Source organism: Mauremys mutica, chromosome 20 (assembly GCF_020497125.1).
Source record: "Mauremys mutica isolate MM-2020 ecotype Southern chromosome 20, ASM2049712v1, whole genome shotgun sequence".
Taxonomy (NCBI): domain Eukaryota; kingdom Metazoa; phylum Chordata; order Testudines; family Geoemydidae; genus Mauremys; species Mauremys mutica.
Window position 1 is genome coordinate 21,996,009 of NC_059091.1, and position 23,810 is coordinate 22,019,818.

A 23,810-nucleotide genomic window follows, 5' to 3' on the forward strand; every position below is an offset into this window, starting at 1 on the left:
GGTCACCCCCCAAGGAGCCTTACCAGAGCCCAGCTGGAAGCGCTGCAGCTCCCCCCAGCCCAGGTACTGCACCGGATCCCCCAAGGGCAGCCTAAAACCCACGTGCTTGTGCATGGAGCTTGCGAAACGGGGAGGCCACGTGTGACTTGCCTGGGGGGCTACTTTGAAATCAGGGCTAGCCCAAGTTCTTCCTCCATTGCCACCCACTGTCCTTCTGCCCCCGCCTAGGCAGGGGAGACCTGGCACTGGTCGCCTCTTCCCCCAACCAGGGGAAGCCAGGCAGCTTCAGAGGTCTCCCCCTCCACACACCGAGTGGATCTCCCCCTGCGCAGCATGGGAGACCCACTGGCCTCCCGGCACCTGGGGCCGTGGTTGGGGCAGGGCGCGGCCCCGCTGGGGGGTGGGACGCAGGGTGAGCCACACCACGCCCGCTGGCCAGAGGGGGTGGGATGCGGCAAAGGCTCGTGGCCCCAGTGTCGCCAAGGCCAGCCTGTGGGTTACCCCAGGGTAACGTTGCCTGGGCAGATGGGTGTGAAATTCCACCCAGCAGGGGGCAGTGCTGTGCATGCACAAACCAGTCGCTCTGACATGTCCCATCCAGCAGGGGGCAGCATGACATGCACACAACAGCCCCCCTACCCCCACCCCTCTCTACACACACACACACACACACACACACCCTTCAACGAGCCGCTCTGACATATCCCATCCAGCAGAGGGCAGCATTATACAGTCCCAGTGGGCCCCCCGCCCCTCCCAGCATGTAGGAGTGACTGTCCATCCAGCAGGGGGCAGTGTTATACACACACACACACACAATGCTTCCCCCTCCCCCAACCTTGGGCAGAGGTGCCATTCTAACCTGCAGGGGGCAGCCTCACCCCGCTGCATGCGCACTGCCCCCCCCATATACATACTTGAGCATGTGAAATTCCACCCAGTAGGGGGCAGCACCCCCCCCCTTCAGCTCCCCTAGTGGCGCCCTGAGCCACACACACGGAAGGTTTCGGCCTCTTGCACGGGGATGGTTTTAACTTGGGCCCGTTACGGACTCTGCCTCGTTTTCTATGGCCCATGTGGAGGCCCCACCCCTCAGGTACCGAGGCAGGGGATTGCCCCCCCCCACACACACACCGGGGAGGGTGGATCCCACAGGCAGGAGCCGCAAGGGCTAATATTCTTGCCTTACGATTTTGCGTCGGGGTATTTGTTACGGCGCCTGCCTGCGGGCTCCCCGGCCGCTTCTTTGCACCGGCTCCGTTGGGATCCGCCTGGATCCTTTCCCCAGGTTCCAAGCCACAATCTCTTCCCGGCTCCACCCCGTCACTACGGCCGCATCAGTCACCATCTCGACCCTCTAGCACACACACACACACACACACCCCCGCCTGCCCAGACCTTGGCCACAGACATTTTTCCACGGGGCCGCCCAGAGGATTCAGGGGGCCTGGGCAAAGCGGGGGAGCTGCGGTGCTTGTACTCACCCGGCGGCGGTCCGGGTCTCTGGCGGTATTTCGGCGATGGGGGGCCCTTCGGTCGCTCCATGTGTTCGGCAGCACTGAAGGGCCCCCCACTGCCGAAATGCCGGCCGAAGAGCCGGACCGCCGCCGGGCCAGGGCTCGCAGGGCCCCTGCGGGGCCGGGGCATTTACCCGCCCCGCCCCCTCTGGGCGGCCCTGTTTTTCCACATCAATCCTTAGCCGACCTGCCCTGCTCCTGACACCAGCTCCGAGCCAGGGCCGTGGGGGGTTACAGAACCCTTACGTCCTGTGAGGGTGTCCTGGACTCCCCGGGGGAAGGGGGACCCTAGAGAAGACCAGAAGAACGGCCCAGACAGGGTCAGCCCTATGGTCCGTCCAGCCCGGTGTCCTGTCTTCCGACAGTGGCCGGTGCCAGGAGCTTCAGAGGGAACGAACAGACCCGAGTGATTAGCGAGTGAGCCAGCCCCTGGCCTCAGAGCTTAATTTGTGATGAAAGAGGAGCCGGCGCGCAAGCAATTTTTTTTTTTTTAATCTTTCATAATGGATGCAGCAAGCCCCATGGTGCCGGGCTCTGAACGGCCAGGCCCAGAGGTGCCGGGGCTATGAACTGCCAAACCCTGGCACAAATTGAGCACTGCCTGTTGTCCAGTTTCCACCTCTGGTAGCCAGAGGCCCAGGGATTGAGTGGGGTGTGGGATTGATTTATGTTGAGGGGGGGGATCAGTGTGGTGAGCTCCCCCAGTAAAACCAGAACGGACGTCTGGGTGGAACCCCCCCCAGCTGGGTCATTGGCTGGGACCAAACCTGGGACCTATGGATTCAAAAAGCAGGCGCCTCTGCTAACTAACCCAAAAGACCAGACTCACAGTAGCTGACTCCTGAGCCGCTATACAAAGTCTGACCACTAGAGGGCAACAGAGAGACTTGCCCCCCCCAGGCAATATGTGAAGAGTGCTGGGGGGGTGGGGGGCAGGAAGGATTCCCCCTCCCTCCACTGAGAGCATGGGGCTGTGTATGGGCAGGCTGCGGGGAGGGGCCTGGTCCCAGAAGGTAAGAGCAGGTGCTGAGCAGCTGAGGACTGGGGAAGTTGTGACACGGGTGGGGAAGGCGCCCACGGGGGGTGGTGGGCGGGGACAGGACACTGCAAACTCCTGGCATTGTTTGAAGTTTATTATTATTGTTTTAATCTTATTTAATTCCCCCCTTCCCTGCTCGAGGTTCGTGTGATGAGAGGGACAAAGGGTTAAGGAGACAGTAGGGGGCAGAGGCAGGTTCTTGGACAGGGGCAGAAACAGCCCCTCCCAGTATGGGGCAGAAGAATAACAGCCCTCCTCCAGTGTGGGGCAAACAGGCTTCCCAAGGGGCAAGTGGTCCCTCTCCAGCAGGAGGCGCTGTGAGCACCCCGGCCCTGTGGAAGGGCCGAGTTCGAGTTTCGCCATCCTAGCCTTTCCCCTTGGAGCCGAGGACGCCTGACCCCGAGATGGAGCTCCATGGTGCCTTGCATGGTGACCAGTACCCGGTGGGAACAGCACGACGCTCGCCCCATCTCGGCAGGGCCTGGCGCTGCCCCGCCCCCGCCGACGGGCTGGCTGCAGGGCTGGCTGGCAGGCCCGACTCTGCGCCCGGGGGGCTGCCACTTCAAAGGGAAAAAGAGCTAATAAAGTTTTCTAAACTTTCCTCCTTGTTCTGTCGCCAGAGGGAGCTGGGGGGATTTTAATGGGGGGCGGGGGGCTGGGAGAGCTCCATGCACCACATCAGCCAGGCCCCCTGACGGGCAGGAGCCACAGGCACCAGGGACCCGAGCAGCTGGGCCTCTCCCAGCTCCCAGGGCAGAGCATTGCAGCCCCATGGCCGTGCCTCTGCCTCCAGATTCCCTACCAGCCCTTGAACTGCTCAGGCCAGCTGGGCCTCAGTTTCCTCAGAGCAAGCCCTCCTTTCGCCCTTGTTTAGCTGGGGAGCTCTTCCATGCAGGGGCTGTCTCTCTAGAGGTGTAGCCTGCGCCGAGGCCCTGTCACGGGTAGCAGGGCTGGGATTCCTGCCAGCAGGGGGCAGTGTGACGCCCGGGGGTATTCCAGCCAGTTACACAGTTTCACGCAGCGAGGAGCAAGCCAGAGCGCTGGCTGCTGAGTCAGTCCAGCAATTGGGGGTGGATCCTTAGGGTGCCATTGGGGTTCAGAGAACCATGGCAACAAGAGATCTCCACTTGCACTGGCTCCCAAGATTATGCTGAATCCTACAGGGCACAGATTTGACCAGGGTAACTCCCACCTGGATCATCCACACTCCTGTCTAAGATCAAAAAGGGTTCAAGTCCTGCCTCTAGCACAGACTTCTTGGGTTGCATTGCTTTAATTGCTCTGTGCCTCAGTTTCCCCCAGTCTGCAAAATAGTGGAGAATGACCCTGACCTGCCTTGGGGTAGGTTCATTCTGAGGCACTATGAGGATGGGGTGCCACAGAAGGGCCAGCCTGGAGCTCCGGGGCCTGCAGGAGCCAGTGCCTGTGGGCGAGTGGGGAACTCCCTCCTCTCCGACACACGGGCTCCCTCCTCACCAACACACTGGAGCAAATCACTAAAGCTCTGCATGTGCATCTCTGTAGCAGTATGGCTGGAACCAGACCATCACCCTCATAACACAGGGGCCCCTATTGCTCGAGCTATCAGGGACTCTCCCTCAGCTGTTAGTTCTACAGGGACTATGACACACAGTGGTCCGGGTCATCACTTCACCACAACAACCAGGCTACAGTGCAAATCAGATTAGAATTGATTTTAACGCCTCACATCCTCGTGTAAATAAATCACCGTACAAGGCTCAGTGCAACGGGAAATCAGGCCCGGGATCCTTGGCCCAACTCTCGGGTGCTTTGTGTTATTTGTTTGTGCTAGTGTCGAAGGCTCCCTGCAACCCCGCCATGGGAGCCTTCGACACTAGTGCAAACAAATGCACCAGAGTGCGGGAGCGCCCCTGGCCATTTACAGGGTGTGCAACTCTATGGGAAAGTCAGTTGGGGTTGAGTAGATTTGGAAATGCTGCTGTGGTGCCTCATGGGAGTTGTAGTTCAGTGGCCTCAAGCTTCCATTCTCCCCTATGAGCCGGGTTCCTTAGTTGGACTATGTCTCCCATGATGCAAACCCCCCCTCCCAGCGGAGAGAGCATGGTGCATCATGGGAGATGTAGTCTGACCAAGACGCCCACTCTACAGAAGAGAACAGGAGCACAAGGCACCTGAACTACAACATCCAGGAGGCATTTCAGAAAAAGTAGCTCCGATTTTTGGTCAAAGATGGTCAGGACACGAATTTTCACTGGGAAAAGCCTGAAATGTTCAGTGGAAAATTGAGATGAAAATGGATCTTCCCCCTCCCCCAACACCTGTTTTCCAGCATGAGGATCCTGCAGCAAGCCCTGCACAGGAAACCTCCCCACATCTCCCCCGACACCCCTCCCCATCTTACAAACACAGAGCAGTTGTCACAGATCTACGTGGGGGTTCGATGCCCCAGCCTTCTGCAAAGCTGCACCTAGGGCTTGGTTAATAGACGCACGCCCAAGAGACTGTGCAGCTGCTGAGGCATCAGACCCCCGTTGGATCCGTAGCATCCACGTCAGCGCCATCGAAGTCAACGGAAGTCAGGCCAATTTGCGTCAGCGGTGGGGGGCCTGGGCCTGCCCCTGCCGCACCACCTCTGAGGTCCGGTGGATGGGCTCATGTTCCTCATCCCTCCACTGGCCGTGGTTGCTGGGACAGAAGAACCCTGGCTTGGGGATAAGGAAAGGGAAAATGAATCCATTGCATTGTTGTCAAATAGAGAAACAGTGGGACACCAGCCCAAGAGATCTGCCTCTCCTCATAACGTTCCATCCTATTTATTTATGACAACAATGTGATCGCTGGGGCGGGGGGGGAGAGGGGCAGAAAGAGAGGAGCGGAGGTGGGTGGAGTCTTATCTAGGAGGAGCAGCGGCTGGACTGCGGGGGCGGAGTCTCTTGCTGTTGCCGATGAGGATGGAGTTGGTGGCCAGGCTCTCATTCACCTTCTTGCAGATATTGTCCACCAGGCGCTCAAAGACCTGCTTGATGTTTATGTTGTCCTTGGCGCTGGCTTCGAAGAATTCAAACCCTGTGGGAAGGGGAGGGAAGGAAGGGAGAGAAAAGAGGGAAAGAGAAAGAAGAGGAGAAGGAGAAAAATCGTGTGTTGGTGACTGAAAGTACACACAACGCACAGTCAATCTGTGGAACTCCTTGCCAGAGGATGTTGTGAAGGCCAACGCTATAACGGAGTTCAAAAAAGAACCAGAGAAGTTCATGGAGGATAGGTCCATCGATGGCTATTAGCCAGGATGGGCAGGGATGGTGTCCCTAGCCTCTGTTTGCCAGAAGCTGGGAATGGGCAACAGGGGATGAATCACTTGATGATCACCTGTTCTGTTCATTCCTTCTGAGGCACCTGGCATCAGAAGACAGGATGGGCTAGATGAACCCTTGGTCTGACATAATATGGCCATTCTTGCGGTGGATCCAGGAGGAGGATTTGAACCCTTAGCCTTTGGCATGAAACTCCCAGTCCCTTAATACCTGAGCTAACGGAGCAATAACCCGATCCCCCTCTATAACTACCTACAGGTCTCTGGCCTGTGTGATGCAAGATGTCAGACTAGCTGATCACAATGGTCCCTTCTGGCCTTGGAATCTAGGACTATAGAGGCCAGCAGCAATAGGACTTTTATCTGTTGACGTTGGCCACTAGGGGGCGAGGTGACACAAAAAACAAGAGTTTTAAGGGCAGCGAGATGATTGGGAGAGGCCCCTTCTGTTCATGGAGAAGTTTGTGATTGCAAATAAAACGTTAGCCAAGTGCCTGAGGCCTCAGGCCTAAATTAGGTGCCTACCGACTGCTGATTTTCATGGGAATTTGGTTCTGCCAAATTGTTGCAGTTGGAGGGGAAGAAAACCCAAACCAAAAAACAACCCCCCTCCCAAAAAAATAAACCAACAAAAAAAGAATTTTTTTAAAAATAACACATTTAAGTTTTTTTCCTCTCAAAATTTCCTTCAATTGTGTTCTTTAAAATTAAACAAAAGATGTTAAAAATGCTCCAGTTCAAAACTTCTGCCTCAAGTTGAAACAAAATAGTTTTCAACATGCTGAACGTTTTGAAAAACATTGACACCCACCACCACGAATGTTCATTCCTGGGGTTTTTGGAATTGTCGCCAAACAGAAAAATCTGTTCCAGGTTCTCCAGGCGCTGCGGGGCTGGAGTGGAGGGCACCTACCTAGCTCATCTGCCAGCCGCTTGCCATCCTCCGTGGCCACCACTCGGTCGTTCTCCAGGTCACATTTGTTCCCCACCAGGATCACCTGGGCGTTATCCCACGAGTAGGTCTTGATCTGGGTTGCCCTATGGAGCGGGGGTGGGAATTGAACTCGGGCCTTGCTTACAAGCCGTGCCCACCCAGCTGTCAATCACCTTCACCCCACCCCACTCTGACTCCTCCTTTCCTTATAAAAGAGCAGGGTTACAAATCCAATGTGTATTTTATCGCTGGGGACCCCGCCCCACCCCGTCTTAAAGCAACATGAGCCCCACACCAGCCAGGAATTTGCACAACATATAGGCTCTGTCATAAACAGTTAGTTAAGGGTTAAGGGTTTTTTCTACCTGTAAAGGGTTAACAAGCAGTACCTGTGAACACCTGACCAGAGGACCAATCAGGGACAAGATATTTTCAAATCCCTGTGGAGGGAAGTTTTTTTTCTGTTCTTTGTTTTAGAGAGTCTCTCTTGGGAGTTAAGGGAGTACAGACATCTTAATCAAGTCCTCCCAGGTTTCTGCAATAAATTCTTCTATTCAAGCTAGTGAGTATTAGCAAGGAACTAGTATTCTTATACTTTTATTTCTGTATTTGCAATTTTGTGTTTTGCTATAGAATTTCTTTAATTCTGTACTGTTATTGCTTTTACTGAGAAAGAAGGGAGGGGGAATTCTCTCCAGAGATTGATAAGTTTAGACCCTGTGTATTGTTCCATCTTGGTATTACAGAGATTTTTTTTTTATTTTTTAATAAATCTTTTCTGTTAAGGACTTGGTTGATCTTTCCTTGGGTGAATTCTCAGGGAAAGGGGAGGAGAGAGGAGGAGGCATCCCTCTGTAGTTGGATCCCGATATCTCTCCTAGGAAAAGGGAGGGGGGAGGAAGCAGGGGGGAATGGTTTATTTCTCCTAGGTGTAAGAACTCCATGGATTTGGGGCTCTTGGGATCCCCAAGGATTTTGGGGAAGGACTGTGTCCCAATACACGTACATTATTGGGTGGTGGCAGCTTTTACCAGATCTAAACTAGGATTTTAGTTTAGGGGAGTCCATGCAGGTCCCCATTTTGGAACCCAACAGCTCTAAGTGGGGGTGAGACCTATGACAGGCTCTTCCACGGGAAGGACTGAACGCCCCAACTCACATTGTTTACTATCCTTTTGAGGTCAGGACTCCTGGGCTCTATCCCCAGCTCTGGGAGAGCTTTGGGGGTCTAGTGTTTGAGCTGTGGGGCTGGGAGTGAGGAGTCTGAAGTTCTATCTATGCCCAGGCTTAGGAGGGCAGAGGGGCCTAGTGGGTAGAGAGGAAGGGGTGGAAAAGATGACTACTTTGGGTGTCTCTGCTACCTTGTGCCTCAGTTTCCCCTTCTGTGAACAAGGGATCAAAATAATAACAATAAATACCAACCCCTGTTTGTAAAGCACTCGGAGATCTTTAGAGGGAAAGTGCATCCGTCAGTGTTCAGCGGCATTAAACACAGTCCCAGGAAGAAATGGCACCCAGTGGGCTTTGCGTGAGTGAAAGCAGCTGTCCGAGGGCTCCCCTCCCAGAACAGAACCTCGGAGTCCTGACTCCCAAGCCCCCTGCTCTAACCACTAGACCCCACCCTCCTTCCAGAGCAAGGGAGAGGACCCAGGAGTCCTGGCTTCCACTATATCCCTGGGCTAAACCCCTTCCCCATTCAGCCTGGCCCGAGGCAGCTCAGGGGCTCCGAGCTGCAGCATCCGCCTCGGACAGCCTGACTCCTCCTCCCTAAACCCGGTGACTCACTGTCAATCTGACTCATGGGTGGCCCCAGCAGATTTCTGCCTCTCCCTGCGGGAGGCTGCAGCTGGGCACTGGGGGTGATGACAAACAGACCCCAGAGAGGGGTGAAGCCAGGAATAAGGAGCAGTGAAAAAGTCGGGGGGGGGGGAGAGCCCCATCTCTGAGGTCGACCCCGCCCCGGTTTTCCCCATAGTTCAGTGCAGTGACCTGCCTCTTCCATCCCCAACACTGCCCTGCCCCCCATAAAAGATCTTAAAAATCCAGTGAGTCTTTACGGATGGGCCCCCTCCCAACGACGCCGTGTCTTTAAGGAACATGAGCGCTGCAACCTTATCAAGAGTTTCCAATGGAGTCAGGGCCCTTCCCAGGGCAGGAGGGATTGAGGGGCCCATATTCCCTCCCCCACTCTCACACACAGTTTGCTTTCTGCAGATGCAGGCAGCTTGGCTGCATCAGTTACATGCAGCGCAGCTGCCCCCCTCAGGCGGACGGGCTCAGGCTCTCGGCAGACTCAGGCAGGGTCGCTGCAACAGACAACTCCGCGCTCTTTTGAGCTATCAACTCAGGCTCTCGGCAGACTCAGGCAGACGTCCGTTTTGCTCGGCTCAAGCTTTTCTTCACCACCAGCACCAGTCAGAGAGCTCATTTTCCCCCACGGAGATCTTGACCTCAATCCCTGTGACCCTCAGGGAGCCAGGGGCCCTAAACAGGGGCCCCCAGTGCCTGTATCGTCACTCAGCCCTGGACACGACTGGCTCTCATGGTACAACGCAAGGGAACAGGGGGTCTCTTACCAGTCCTGCACGGCATTGAAGGAATCCTGGTTGGCGATGTCGTATATTAACAGAAAGCCCATGGCTCCTCGGTAATAAGCCCTTGAGATCGTCCGGTATCTCTCCCGCACTGTGGTGTCCTTTAAACAATCCCGTCCCCACAACACACACAAATAAGAGCTGCTTCTTTGCAAGATCCCCAGCGGCACAGGGGAAGATTTCAACCCGGAGGCAGCGCTGCGGGAGGCTTGGGGGTTAATGCTCCCCCTCACTTCCTGCCAGAGACTCCCGCCACCCCGTGCCTCAGTTTCCCCATCTGTAAAACAAGGGATAACCCTTTCTTTGGACTGCAAGCTCCCTGGGGCAGGGCCCATCTCTCTCCAGGTGTCCGCAGGGCTGCTTCAGTTAGGGGCTGTGAAGCGGTGCATTGTGGGAAGGTGAGAAATGTCAGCTGCCTGCTATCTGCTTGGCCTTGTACGGCTCTTATCTACTCTCGGGAGCAGGAGGAGACCAGAGATGGGCCTGTTACTGTGGAGCCCAGAGAGCACCCAGAGGGCCGTGACAGACGGATCTTTTCATTAAAAGGCCTGGAAGTGTCAGGCTGGTACCAGGAACTGGGGCTCGTTTCCATGACAGCTCAGAGGCACGTAAGACGCACTGTTTGCGTGTAATTAAAAAAAAAATCTATTACTAAGGGGGCGGAATGGAAATTTGAACGGGCTGCTGTTAAAAATAAAACACCGGCGAGCCGGAGGATCCCCTTTCTGCCGTGTGGAGACAGAGCGAAGCGTGGGCGGCTTGCCTGGACGGGGTGGGCAAGGAGGGGACTCGTGGAGGGGTGCGGGATAGGGAAGAGACCGGGTGGGATCCTAGTCAGCCCGCTGCGGAAGGCAGGACTACAGGGATGCTGGATGGGTTGGAGGGAGATTGGCGGCAAGAGTTCTCATTGGTAGATTGCTTGCGCAATCACTGCTGTTTAAATACCCTGGTGTCTCCATTCCAGGGCCGGCTCCAGGCACCAGCCTACCAAGCACGTGCTTGGGGCGGCACCTTGGGAGGGGGCGGCACTCCGGGTTTGTTTTTGTTTTTGTTTGGGCAGGCGGCGCTCCACCAGGATCGCTCATTCCACCCCACCCCACCAAAATCACCACGCCCAGCAAAAGCAACGCTCGGCTGCTATAACCGCATCTCCAGTAGGGGTTCTGCTGGGTCGGCCAGACCTCACCCGTCTACACGGCACTGACTAGCAGAGTCTGCCGGCGGCGGGTGTCTGGAATGGAGAGCCGGCCTTACAGCTGATGGGAGGACATCACAGGTTTTAGCCTGTGGAACTCACTGCTAGGTGATGGGATCAAAGCTAGGCCTTAAACTAGTCTCTGTTAAATTAGTTGAATTTAGAGGATCAGCACCCTGGGGCAGGGACTGTCTTTTTGTTCTGTGTTCATGCAGCGCCCAGCGCAATGGGGCTCTGAGCCATGGCTGTGAGGGGGTGGGCCCTAGGTGCTACCGTAATACACCTAATAATGTACAGCGCCCAGCGCAATGGGGTTCTGAGCCATGGCTGGGGCGGGGGGCTAGGTGCTACTGTAATACACCTAATAATGTACAGCGCCCAGCACAATGGGGTTCTGAGCCATGGCTGGGACTCCTAGGTGCTACCGTAATATACCTAATAATGTACAGCATCCAGCGCAATGGAGTTACGGGCCACACGACTGGGGCGCCTAGGTCCTACCGTAATACACCTAACAAATAATGTATGGCACCTACCATAATTGGGTCCCAATCCATGGCTGGGGCTACTGGGTGTTACCGTAATCCACCTAATAAATAATGTATCGTGCTTGGCCCTATGGGGTCTTGGGCCATGACTGGACTCTTAGGCACTACCATAATACACCTAATAATGTAAAGCCCCCAGCGCAGTGGAGTCCTGGGCTATCACTGGGGCTGCTAAGTGCTATCATAATACACCTATTTATTGACCTCTCTCTTTTTCGGAGGGTCAGGCAGAGTCTGCAGAGATGCAGAGACACTTCCACGGATCCTTTTGGGAGGTGGCAGGAAGGCATCTGTCCATCCTCATTTCAATGAGCCCCTCTCCATTCAGCTGTGTCCCCATAAAGCAAAGCACAGGCGTAAATACTTATTTATGAGGCGGATTGTGGTAGCGCCTCAGCGTCGCGGCCCAGGAACCCACGCGCCAGGTGCTGTACATCCGCAGAACAAACAGATGGACCCTGCCCCAAAGAGCTTCAGATCTAATTAAGCAGGGGAGTGACTCCAGCGAAGCCAAGCCAAAGGGTTAACCACCTGCTACCGTAATGTCGCTCCTACACGTGCCCCTGATCTAAATCACCCATCCCTCCTAGTGGTCAGGTCAGTGCCCAGAGAGGGCTTCCATTTGCCAACACTGCTCCTCCGGGTCTCTCCCGCCTATCACAGTGGGTCAAGAGGTTACAGTGGAAAAAAAACCAAACTGGGCCAAATTCCCGGCTGGAGTCTGTGGAGTTACGGCCTGCAAAGATTCAAGCCACAGCACGTGCAGAGACCGCTCAGCCTTATAGAAATCCCCAGAGCAGGGCTCCACCTGGCCAGGCAGCCTTTCTCCAGAAGTGGCCTCTTGTGGCAGTGAGTTCCTCAGGCTAACTGCATTGACAGAGGGTAAATGAGGAGGCAGACATTGTTCAGAGGTGGCATTAGGAGGCTGGTGAAGTTCCCACCATGGAAAAAAACCAGTGGCAATGAGTTCCACAGGCTAAAACAGAATAAAAAAAGGGGGACAGATTGGGTCTCTCGGTCCCCAGGTTGGTGGGGGAGACCCCAGAGGATTTGGGGGCAGGGGGGAAATAATCTTTTTCGGGTGGAGCCTTTGCATGATGGTGCCCGGCGGCATTTACCGGAGTCAAGGTAACGCCAGCTGCTGCCCGAGCCAAAGCACACGCAGGCCGGTGCCATTACAATGGTGACTGCCAGAGGCCTTCAGGAGCAAAGAGACTCTGACCCCCCTCCCTCCCCGCGAAAGCCAGTGACAGCTGCAGCTGCCACGTGGGGAGGGGAGGCATGTTTACCCTCAGCACCGGGGGATCCGGCTGCACTTAGGGACTTCGCCGCAGCTGCCGGCCATGGAGATAACAGGAAAAGAACGTGCTGATCCGGGCCCGCCAGCCGGGACCGTGGGACGGGGCGGCCACTGGGGCCTCAGCTTGATGTGGGCCCAACCCCCACTCGGCCACAGAGCCAGTGGAGCCAACGGGCCAGATCCCCGGCCGGTGTAAAGTGACCTGGTGCCAAGAGAGCAAAGCTGAATCACACCAGCTGGGGGCCGGGGCCACGTTGCATTCAAGAAATAAAGAGAGTCTGAAAAAGTGTCACTCTCCACAGAATGGGTCACAAGGCCTTTCCCCTCTAGGGGGCGCTGGTTCTGGGCTGGGCCCAGGGCAGGGGACTGGCTGGTTCAAGGGGGCTGGGAATGGGGCACGGGGCCTTTCCCCTTCCAGAGGGTGCTGGCTCTGATCTAACTCTCGGCAGGGGACTGGCTGGCTCCGGGTCGGGAGGTGGGGCCTCTTCCCTGTAGGGCCGCAGCACTGGACAGAACGGCTTCCTCCAACAGAAGAGGAAATGAAGTTTTAAAAAGGAAGCGTTGCAGCTCTCCAGTGATTACGGTAACAGCCCCCTCCCAGTGGGGGGGGTGTGTGGGGGAAGTGTGCCTATTTCACACCCATTTGCTACACACAAGTGCTGGGAGCCACCAAGTTCTGATCCACTCCCCATGTGGGGAGCTGGCCCAACACCCCACCACGCAGGGCAGAGCCTCTCCAACTGCCAAGCCTCCAAACCGCCGCCCCCTGGGCAGTGGGGGCTCAGGACTGGGGGCTGGCTGCAGGGGGGCTGTACAGACCAGGGTGCTGGGGAAAGGTGCGCGCCCCACGTGGGGCCAGAAGTCCCAGGAATCTGGGACCGAAAGGCCGGCACCTGGCGAGGATTGAAAGGAAAAGGGCCATCAACCCTCATGCTTCAGGGCACAGGCCGATCCCCAGCTCGGGTCAGGAGGAATTCACCTGCGGTATAGTATTGCCCTGCTAGGGGCAGCAGGATGGGTTGGACGCCTCCCTCTCTCTCTCTCTCTCCCCTCCCAGTGTCTGGTGCCGACACCAGAGCATAAAGGGTGCTGGATCTCTTCTGGCCCGAGGCCCCTGATCGATAAGCGCGGGGCCGCCTGGACCATGGCTAATCCTCATCAGCTACTATCAGTATTACGGTAACATTGGGCGTCCCAGCCATGACCCAGGACCCCATTGCGCTAGATGCTGTACAAAACACAGCACAAAGAGACAGTCCCGCCCCCAAGAGAGAAACTGTCCCGCTGGGATCCCCTGGGGCCTCCCTCCCTCCCCGCCAGGGTCCCGCTTCCCTCCCCAGCGCTCACCCAGATCTGCAGCTTGACCCGCTTCTCGTTCCAGTAGACCGTCTTCAACTTGAAGTCAATGCCCACGCAGTCGTTGGCGTAGCGGAACAGGAAGGACGTCTTCCCCACGCTGCTGTTCCCGATGATCACCAGCTTGAACATGTAGTCGAATTTCTTTTTGGCGGCATCTTTCTGGGCCTGCTGGGTGTCGTTGGCAGAGGCCATCTGGTGGGGGGCGGAGAGGGGGCATCAGCAAGGCAGAGGGGTGGGGAGTGGGGGTCTAGTGGCTGGGAGCCAGGGTTCCTGGGTTCTCTCCTGGCTCTGGGAGGGGAGTGGAGTCTAGTGGTTAGAGTTGGGGGGGGGAGGAAAAGCCTCTGCTTCCTGCAGAAAAACTGGATTTTTCCACCGCAAACCAGAAGGCCCGAAGCCCAAGAGACGTCTGTTGGCAAACGCCATCGCAGAGCCTCAGGGGAGCTGTAGTGCAGGTGGCTCCTGCCTACCCCAGTTCTACCCCGAGGCCCAGGTCATCACGTGGACTACGTCGCCCATGATGCACCAGGGCCGGCCACTCCCATGATGCCCCACCTCTGCTCACTAGGAGGGTTACCGGGCTGCTTCATGGGAGTTGTAATCCGAGGACGACCAGGCAATGGAGCTACGTTCACGGCTCCCACAGCAGACGTGTATTCAGCCCCCAGCATGCACTGGGGGGGCCCGATCCCGGAGGCGGCCTGCACGGCCCCCAGTGCGTGCTGGGGGCCCGATCCTGGCGGGGGGGGGTCTGTGCAGCCCCCACGCCAGCTGCTTCTTCGCCAGGGCCTCCAACCCAACCAGCCCGACCAGTTCGGATCCCTGTGGCTCCGGGCCAGTCAAGTGAAGCAACCGCTCTGGTTCCCCGGCTTGTGCTGACAGCCATTGGGCTCTGCCCTCCTAGAGCCGCCGCGTGGTGCGATGGAGAGGACACCAGCTGAGGCCCAGGGCAGCTGGGCTCTATTCCCAGCTCTGCCAAGGACCTGGGGCAAGGCACTTCCCCCTTTTGTGCCTCAGTTTCTCCTCTTGTCCTTCCCTTGTTTAGACAGTGAACTCTTTGGGACAAGGACTGTCTGGCTAAGTGTCTGAGCAGCGCCCGGCGCCAGGGGTGCTGATTTTGGTCAGGGTCTCTATCGTGCCCAGCACAATAATTGGCCCTTGAAGCTGGGATCCGACTCTCTTCATTTCATATGAAAAAAACCCCAGTGCGTCCTCCCGAAACGGACAGTCCTCGCTCTCCCGGGACAGAGTGAACTGGCTGAGAATTCGCAAGGGAATTGGTTAACTAATTTAGGAGCTAGAATTAATCCCAAACTGGGTCCTCAGTGACCTTAACCCCTGGATAACGCAGACCCCTCGAGCTTACCATCCTGGGAGCTTGTGCGCAGGCTGTACCTGAAGCAATTCGGTTGTGATTAAGCAAAGTTGTTAATCGCTGCATGTAATAACTGTCATCATAACAGTCTCAGCAGGGCTGTTATGACATCAGAGGTAGCTTAACCAATCCTCGCCCTTCTTCCACTGCTAATTTGCATGCCATGGGTTGGAGGGAGATTGGTGGCAAGAGCTCTCATTGGTAGATTGCTTGCCCAATCACTGCTGTTCAAATACCCTGGCTTCATGCTAGTGGGGCATCATGGGAAGGTTGTCTCCATCCTGCTGTGTGTGGAGGCAATGCTGCCGGGGGAAACTGAGGCAGGGGGAGCCTTGAGATCATAGAGCCACTGGGACACATCACCGAGCTCTTTCCATCCGGAGCGATGAAACATCCCACAGTAGCGCTCTCCTCGGGGTTGTGTCGGGGGTGGGAGCTGGCACGGAAGGGTGGAGGGATGCGGGAGGGAGTGGAGGGGTATCGGGTGGATGACAGGGCAGATGGGCACTGGCATGGAGCAGCCCACGGAGGGGCACGCGCTGGATGGGCACTGGCACGCAGCAGTGCAAGGGAGGGACGGCATTGCTTAGGGGCCGGCAGGCAGCAGTGACTGGCTGGGGAGGCACTGCGAGGAGCAGGCATGCAGCCATCCAGTGCCAAGGCATGGGCACGGCCAGGGCAGATGCAAGCCAGGAATCTTGTGCCGACGGCCAGAGCAAACCAGCCTCGGTGCAGGGCCCTGACTCACAGCCTGGGCTCTCTGCCCTGCCGGGTGGAGACTCTGGGGCAAGAACTAACAGGGAGGGGATCGGGGAGGGGGCACTCGGCCCTAGGAGAGCTGCACAGTCCCTCCCTCCACCCCGGCCTGTATCCCCCCCACCCCCTACACACATGCACCCGATCTCACATCAGGCCCTGAAGCCTCTAGGCCAGCCCCCCAGCTGGTGTAGACCAGCGTTGCGCCACCGGAGCCAGCGCAGCTGGGCCCATTTACACCAGCCGGGATCTGGCCCTTTATAAATGTTGATTCTGCAAAGTGAAGGGCTTGTTTATTTATGGCTCCAACAGGGGCCGCTCCCTGCAATTTACAACCAGAGGGAGCCCAGGCAGAGCAAAGACAAACTGCTGGGGCCAGCTGCCCCACTGGCGTAACCTGGCATCAGCCAGGGAACTCCAGGGGAAGGGGCCGATTCCCCTTTAAAGCCCTGCCTGACCGATCCTTGCCCGAAGTACCACTTCTTACCCGTGATCGAGTCACCCACCACGTCCCGGCGGCGCTGACTGGCCTCGGTCCAATGCACCGCTGTGCCGCCCCTTATGCACGGCGCAGATTCTCTGCAACGATCTGCAAGGCCACCCCACGATCCTGCTTCCCGCTCACCTCGCACTATTATGTGTATTACGGTAACAGCAAGACACCCCCTGCCCCCCAGACAGAGATCGAGGGCCCTATCGGCATGGACTCAGAGTGAGAAGCAGTCCCTGGGAGGGGGCAGGATCCCTGCACGAACAGCCCCAATGCACCACCCCAGAGGCAGCTGCATCTCCCTACCAGGTGAGGGACCCCTCTGTCACCGCAGAAGGGGTGGAGGGGAATGGCAGATGTTCATCCGGCGACGAGATGCAGCCACTTCTGGGGTGAGGCACAGGGGCTGCTTCACCCAGAGCCCCTGCCCAAAGGGGTGATTCTAGCAGGGGCTTTTCCCTCCCCCTCTGCACAGCCTAGAGGGGCCAGAACATGACTGGGAGCCGCTTGAAGGAGTTAAAGTGGCAGGGCCCGGGATGCTGGAGGCAACAGAACATGGCAGGGCAGCTCTGGGGTGGGCACAGCGGCTGGGAAACGAAACCCAGGCCAGACAAGCTGAAAACCCCAAAAAACCCAACCAACCAAAACCCGGCCCCCAAACGTGGAGAGCTCGGCTATTCTTGGCTAAGAAACTGCAGGCTACTACTCCCCTGCAGATGCTGCTGTGTCATCTCTTCCACACAGACACCCAGGGGGCAGGGAGTGCAGAGACACAACCCAGACAGGAAGGGGCTGGGGGTGATCACAGCTCGAATTAGCCACCTGCTGGCAGGGGCAGGGTTGTCATGACAGCGGGTAGTAAGAGGATGTCGGCAGAGCTTAGCCACGCCTAGTTGATGATAGACAAGGATCCCACCTGGTGCTGAAATGCAGCTGCCTCTGGGGTGGGGTGTGGCAGCTGTTTATATAGGGATCCCTCACCTAGAGCCACAATGCAGCCGCCTTGGGGTAGGGCACAGTGGCTGTTTATACAGGGATGGCTCACCCTGCACTGATGCAGCTGCCTCTGGGGTGGGGCGCGGCAGTTGTTTAGACAGGGATCCTACACCCAGGACTGAGTGACTGGGTCTGGGCGTGGTGTGGGGCACAGCGACTGTTTATCCAGGGTTCCCTCACCGGGAGCTGAGATGCAGCAGCCTCTGGGGTGGAGCACGGCGGCGGTTTCGCAACGCAGAGCAACACCGCACAAGAAGTGAGGATACCATATCCAATCGAAGTGCTGTGTGCGGGGGGGGGCATTTTAAGGGGGCACCAGCAGCTGGAGTTCACAGTGGGGGGGGATCCCAGCAAGGCTGCGGCTCCTGCCTGCTGAGAGGTGAGCCTGACCGGAGGGGAAGGCTGGAGGGACACGTGGCAGAGTCTTCAGGGCAGGACACGTTTTAACTCTGCGGGGGCCTATCCAGCCCCCGATGGATTCTCATCCCGCATCCCTTCAACTTCCTCCCCCAAGGATTTTCAGGAGGCTCCAGGGGCCCCCCACTCTGGGAAGGAGACACTTGCAAGGCACCCGACATTTGCGGATCAGCCCAGACCAATGCCCGTTGCACCCAGGGGGTGATTATCCCCCCCATCAGCTCAGCTCCCCGTTGTGGAGACCCGCCAGAGACTAGAACCGGCCCTGGGCCACAAAATCTACCAGAACCTCCCAGCTCGGGGGAGTCCTGGGGGGTTTAGCCTCCGAGACAGACCCTCTTTAGCATCCGTTATGCTGTTGCCACCAAGGAAATACTCGGCCCGTTTTCTAGCCAGACACACGGCACCAGCGAGAGAAGGCCTCAGACGTACACTCCCTGCAGCATCTCAGTGACCAGACAGCAAGTGTGAAACATTGGGACGAGGGTGGGGGTAATAGGAGCCTATATGAGAAAAAGGCCCCAAAATCAAGATGTCTGGTCACCCTGTCTCAGGATCTTAGCTCCCTGCATAGCGACCCACGATGCGACCCCGAGCGTAGGCACGACTTGCACCCAGGAAGCAGCAGCTCCACTGCCCTGGAGCCTCTCTGGGGCTACTGGCTCGTTCCTCAGGATCTCGGCTTTCACCCTCGCCAGCTGTGCTGGGAGTGGGGGAGCCTCAGAAAGGGGAATCCCTCGCAGGGGCGGTCTGGGAGGAGCGCGCACAGGGGTACGAAGGGCGCCGCTGGCGTGCATGCCCCCACGATGGCTGGCTGAAGGCCGCCATCGGTAACGTCCCTCCTGTGAGAACGGGGGCTGGGAGGTGCACGGAGGCAGGATGGCTCAGTAGTTAGTGCACTAGCCTGTCTTGGGAAAGACGAGGTCACTTCCCTGCTCTGTCACAGACGGCCGGGGTGACCTTGGGCAAGTCACTGCTCCGTGCCTCAGTTTCCCCATCTGGACAATAGCGCTGCCCTGCCTCACAGAGCGGGCTGGGAGGATACATACAGTAAAGATTGGGAAGCGCCCAGATACCACAGTGATGGGGGCCAGCTAATCACCTTGACTAGCTACACTTGTGCAAGCCATGGTTCACATTGGTGCCACACAGGGGTGGAGTTTGGGAGGGGGCACCCCTTAATTTCCCCCCTCCATCAAAGAACTGAGCCCATGGGCCACGCTGCTCCCCCACCCCACACTGAACGGATCATAGCCCCAGAGACCCAGCAGGCAGCAGGATCGGACCCGGAACCACAGCACCATCCACTGTAGGTGGCGGCTCACGTGGGCGTAATGTAGTTTGTGGGCGGGGCATGGAAGGGCCCCTCCCTCTACTCTGACACCGGTGGAAGTGGGCATCCGGCTGCAGGTGCAGACGCCACCCAGTGGCGAGGGCGGCGTGATCTGTGCCCGGCACCAGGAGGGGCAGGCAGCCACCTCACCCGGAGAAATCCCCAGCGAGGGAAGGGCTCAATTCTGCGAGAGATTGGAGCCGCCCTGCCAGGCCGATGCCCTGGCCGTTATCACCATCCTGTCCCCGCCCCTTCCCTTCTCCAAATGGCTCCTGTTTCATGACATGGAATCCCCACCCCTACGCGTGAATGGTGCACGTGGACCGTGCGTTCCCTGGGGCTCTACGCTCCCTTTGCCAGTATTCTGGGCCCTGCCCCTGGTGGCAGCGAGAGCAGCCTCAGGGCTGCTCTACTGCTGCTCCGCCCCCAGGAAGCGGAGAACAGTGTAGGGCCTGCTGGCCGTTCCCCCATCAGCCCCTTACACCGGGAGCAGGGCCTGTGCATAGCCCTTGGGAGGGGGGGGTCAGAGAGACCCCTCCTGCAATGGGGGAATCTTGAGGGGACCCTTAAAGGAAGCTGAGTGTAGAACCAGACCCCATCGCTTTACACTTGCTGCAGAGGCTGTGGGTGAATGAGAACCCAGCCAGACCCACAGATCCAGGCAGGCTGGTCACCCAGAGAGCCTCAGACCCAATGTGAAATGCCCTGGAGCCACGCAGCCGCCCCCGAGGCGTACCCAGGAACCGAGGGTGCCCCTGGCTCGGGGAACCTCCTGAATCAAGCCTTAGGAGAGCAGCCGTTCCCCTGCGGCTGATCCCTGCCTGGGAAGCAGCCGACTGCTTCCTGCCGGCCTCCGAGCTGTCACCCGGGCTGCTTCCTGCTGCCTCATCAGTCGAAACCGACTTCCCTGCCACTCAGCCAGGCATCTTCCAAATCAGAACACGGGTCAGTGCCCCCCGCAGCGCCCACTAAGGGCCACGAGTTTCCACAAGCGCTCAGCTGGGGGGGGAGTGACCCCAATTTACACCCACTGAGGATTCCTCTCACAGGAGCACCTGGAAGTCTCAACAGAGATTGGGGCTCCCTGACGGGGGGGAGGAGGGGGAGGGGCCGTGGCACTCTGGGCGCTGCCCGGACCCCAACCAGGGCCCCCTCCTGCCAGACGCTGCCCAGACCCCCGACCAGGGGCCCCCTCCTGCCAGGCGCTGCCCAGACCCCCGACCGGGCCCGGGGGCCCCCTCCTGCCAGGCGCTGCCCAGACCCCCGACCGGGACCGGGGGCCCCCTCCTGCCAGGCGCTGCCCAGAGCCCCGACCGGGACCGGGGGCCCCCTCCTGCCAGGCGCTGCCCAGAGCCCCGACTGGGACTGGGGGCCCCCCTCCTGCCAGGCGCTGCCCAGACCCCCGACCGGGACCGGGGGCCCCCTCCTGCCAGACGCTGCCCAGACCCCCGACCCAAGTGTTCACAGCGCGCCCCTCAGGCAGGGGAGCATCGGCAAGTGTTCACAGCGCGCCCCTCAGGCAGGGGAGCGCCGGCAAGTGGTCACAGCGCGCCCCTCAGGCAGGGGAGTGCCGGCAAGGTCCACAGCGCGCCCCTCAGGCAGGGGAGCGCCGGCAAAGTCCACAGCGTGCCCCTCAGGCAGGGGAGCGCCGGCAAGGGTTCACAGCGCGCCCCTCAGGCAGGGGAGCGTAGGCAAGGGTTCACAGCGCGCCCCTCAGGCAGGGGAGCGCCGGCAAGTGGTCACAGCGCGCCCCTCAGGCAGGGGAGCGCCGGCAAGGTCCACAGCGCGCCCCTCAGGCAGGGGAGCGCCGGCAAAGTCCACAGCGCGCCCCTCAGGCAGGGGCGCGCCGGCAAGGTTTCACAGCGCGCCCCTCAGGCAGGGGAGCATCGGCAAGTGGTCACAGCGCGCCCCTCAGGCAGGGGAGCGCCGGCAAGTGGTCACAGCGCGCCCCTCAGGCAGGGGCGCGCCGGCAAGGTCCACAGCGCGCCCCTCAGGCAGGGGAGCGCCGGCAAGTGTTCACAGCACGCCCCTCAGGCAGGGGAGCGCCGGCAAGGTCCACAGCGCGCCCCTCAGGCAGGGGAGCGCCGGCAAGTGTTCACAGCGCGCCCCTCAGGCAGGGGAGCGCCGGCAAGTGGTCACAGCGCGCCCCTCAGGCAGGGGAGCGCCGGTAAATGTTCACAGCGCGCCCCTCAGGCAGGGGAGCGCCGGTAAATGTTCACAGCGCGCCCCTCAGGCAGGGGAGCATCGGCAAGTGTTCACAGCGCGCCCCTCAGGCAGGGGAGCGCCGGTAAATGTTCACAGCGCGCCCCTCAGGCAGGGGAGCGCCGGTAAATGTTCACAGCGCGCCCCTCAGGCAGGGGAGCACCGGTAAGTATCCCGGTCCACGAACCGCCGACTTGGTCGGATAGACCGCGGCAGGCAGGTCCGGCTCCGCGGGGGTTGCCGGGTCCTCTGCCTCCCCGGAGTCGGCAGCGAGGGCGGGCGGAAGCGGCTCGGCGTCCGTGTCTGCCTCCGTCCGTGATGCCCCCCCCCGGAGCAAAGGGCCCTGCCCTTTGTAGTCCCTGCTCTGCCCCGCCCATAGCTGGGGACGGCCCTGGCCCCGCCTCCTCCGGCATTGGTATTGTCCTGGAAGCTTGTGGAGGTCATGACAGAATACAATAAGATCCAGACTCAGTTTCGAGAACGCAGCAAAGGACGGATACAGCGACAGTTAGAAATAAGTAAGTGACCTGAATTTTCTTCTGATATAGGTGGCTGAATTAACTTTTTTAATGGTCTTTGTTTGGTTTTTTTTACATCTTTTTGTTGCTTTGGTTTATACAGAATTGAAATAATACCCCCAGTCTTCTAGTTTTATTTTCCTCTATTCCAGTTTTTACTTTGTACCACCAGACAAGGTTTTTTTCAATAAAAAAGGAAACCCTGCGTCGCGGATGGGGTGTGTTCCCACGTTTCCCGCAGGAGGTCCAACACGCCGCGGGGTCGCCGCCCATAGAGGAGCTCGAAGGGCGAGAATTTCGTGGAGGCCTGCGGGACTTCGCGGATTGCTAGTAACAGAGGGGGAAGTCGTTGGTCCCACTGGCGGAGGTCCCGGGGGGGGAAGCGTCGTAGCATCCCCTTCAGGGTGCGGTTAAACCGGCGGGGGCCGTGGCACGCCCCTCAGATAGAGGACACGGGCAAAGGTCCACTGCGTGCCCCTCAGGCAGGAGAGCGCCGGCAAGTGTTCACAGCGCGCCCCTCAGGCAGGGGAGTGCCGGCAAGTGTTCACAGCGCGCCCCTCAGGCAGGGGAGCGCCGGCAAAGTCCACAGCGTGCCCCTCAGGCAGGGGAGCGCCGGCAAGGGTTCACAGCGCGCCCCTCAGGCAGGGGAGCGTCGGCAAGGGTTCACAGCGCGCCCCTCAGGCAGGGGAGCGCCGGCAAGTGGTCACAGCGCGCCCCTGAGGCAGGGGAGCGCCGGCAAGGTCCACAGCGCGCCCCTCAGGCAGGGGAGGGCCGGGAAAAATCCACAGCGCGCCCCTCAGGCAGGGGAGCGCCGGCAAGGTTTCACAGCGCGCCCCTCAGGCAGGGGAGCATCGGCAAGTGTTCACAGCGCGCCCCTCAGGCAGGGGAGCGCCGGCAAGTGGTCACAGCGCGCCCCTCAGGCAGGGGAGCGCCGTCAAGTGTTCACAGCGCGCCCCTCAGGCAGGGGAGCGCCGGCAAGGTCCACAGCGCGCCCCTCAGGCAGGGGAGCGCCGGCAAGTGTTCACAGCGCGCCCCTCAGGCAGGGGAGCGCCGGTAAATGTTCACAGCGCGCCCCTCAGGCAGGGGAGCGCCGGTAAATGTTCACAGCGCGCCCCTCAGGCAGGGGAGCATCGGCAAGTGTTCACAGCGCGCCCCTCAGGCAGGGGAGCGCCGGTAAATGTTCACAGCGCGCCCCTCAGGCAGGGGAGCGCCGGTAAATGTTCACAGCGCGCCCCTCAGGCAGGGGAGCGCCGGTAAATGTTCACAGCGCGCCCCTCAGGCAGGGGAACATCGGCAAGTGTTCACAGCGCACCCCTCAGGCAGGGGAGCGCCGGTAAATGTTCACAGCGCGCCCCTCAGGCAGGGGAGCGCCGGTAAGTATCCCGGTCCACGAACCGCCGACTTGGTCGGATAGACCGCGGCAGGCAGGTCCGGCTCCGCGGGGGTTGCCGAGTCCTCTGCCTCCCCGGAGTCGGCAGCGAGGGCGGGCGGAAGCGGCTCGGCGTCCGTGTCTGCCTCCGTCCGTGATGCCCCCACCCGGAGCAAAGAGCCCTGCCCTTTGTAGTCCCTGCTCTGCCCCGCCCATAGCTGGGGACGGCCCTGGCCCCGCCTCCTCCGGCATTGGTATTGTCCTGGAAGCTTGTGGAGGTCATGACAGAATACAATAAGATCCAGACTCAGTTTCGAGAACGCAGCAAAGGACGGATACAGCGACAGTTAGAAATAAGTAAGTGACCTGAATTTTCTTCTGATATAGGTGGCTGAATTAACTTTTTTAATGGTCTTTGTTTGTTTTTTTTACATCTTTTTGTTGCTTTGGTTTATACAGAATTGAAATAATACCCCCAGTCTTCTAGTTTTATTTTCCTCTATTCCAGTTTTTACTTAGTACCACGAGACAAGGTTTTTTTTCAATAAAATGGCAGTGTAGTCCTGCATACTTCTCTGT

The 23,810-nt window shown here is 58.9% G+C and overlaps 1 protein-coding gene across 4 annotated transcripts; it reads right to left on the reverse strand.

The window, feature by feature from the left end:
* Positions 1-5,323: 5,323 nt before the first annotated feature.
* LOC123354076 (ras-related protein Rab-3D-like) lies at positions 5,324-23,278 on the reverse strand. 4 transcript variants are annotated; one of them, XM_044995724.1, is made up of 5 exons: positions 23,258-23,278; positions 13,767-13,970; positions 9,359-9,477; positions 6,762-6,886; positions 5,324-5,604 (listed from the first exon to the last, which is right to left on the reverse strand). In XM_044995724.1, the coding sequence occupies exons 2-5, from the start codon at positions 13,968-13,970 to the stop codon at positions 5,429-5,431; spliced, it is 624 nt and encodes a 207-aa protein (XP_044851659.1). In that variant the 5' UTR covers positions 23,258-23,278; the 3' UTR covers positions 5,324-5,428. The 4 variants fall into 4 exon arrangements, with proteins under 4 accessions (XP_044851659.1, XP_044851658.1, XP_044851657.1 ...); XM_044995723.1 differs by lacking the exon at positions 23,258-23,278 and adding an exon at positions 21,532-21,677; XM_044995722.1 differs by lacking the exon at positions 23,258-23,278 and adding an exon at positions 15,171-15,418.
* Positions 23,279-23,810: the final 532 nt, after the last annotated feature.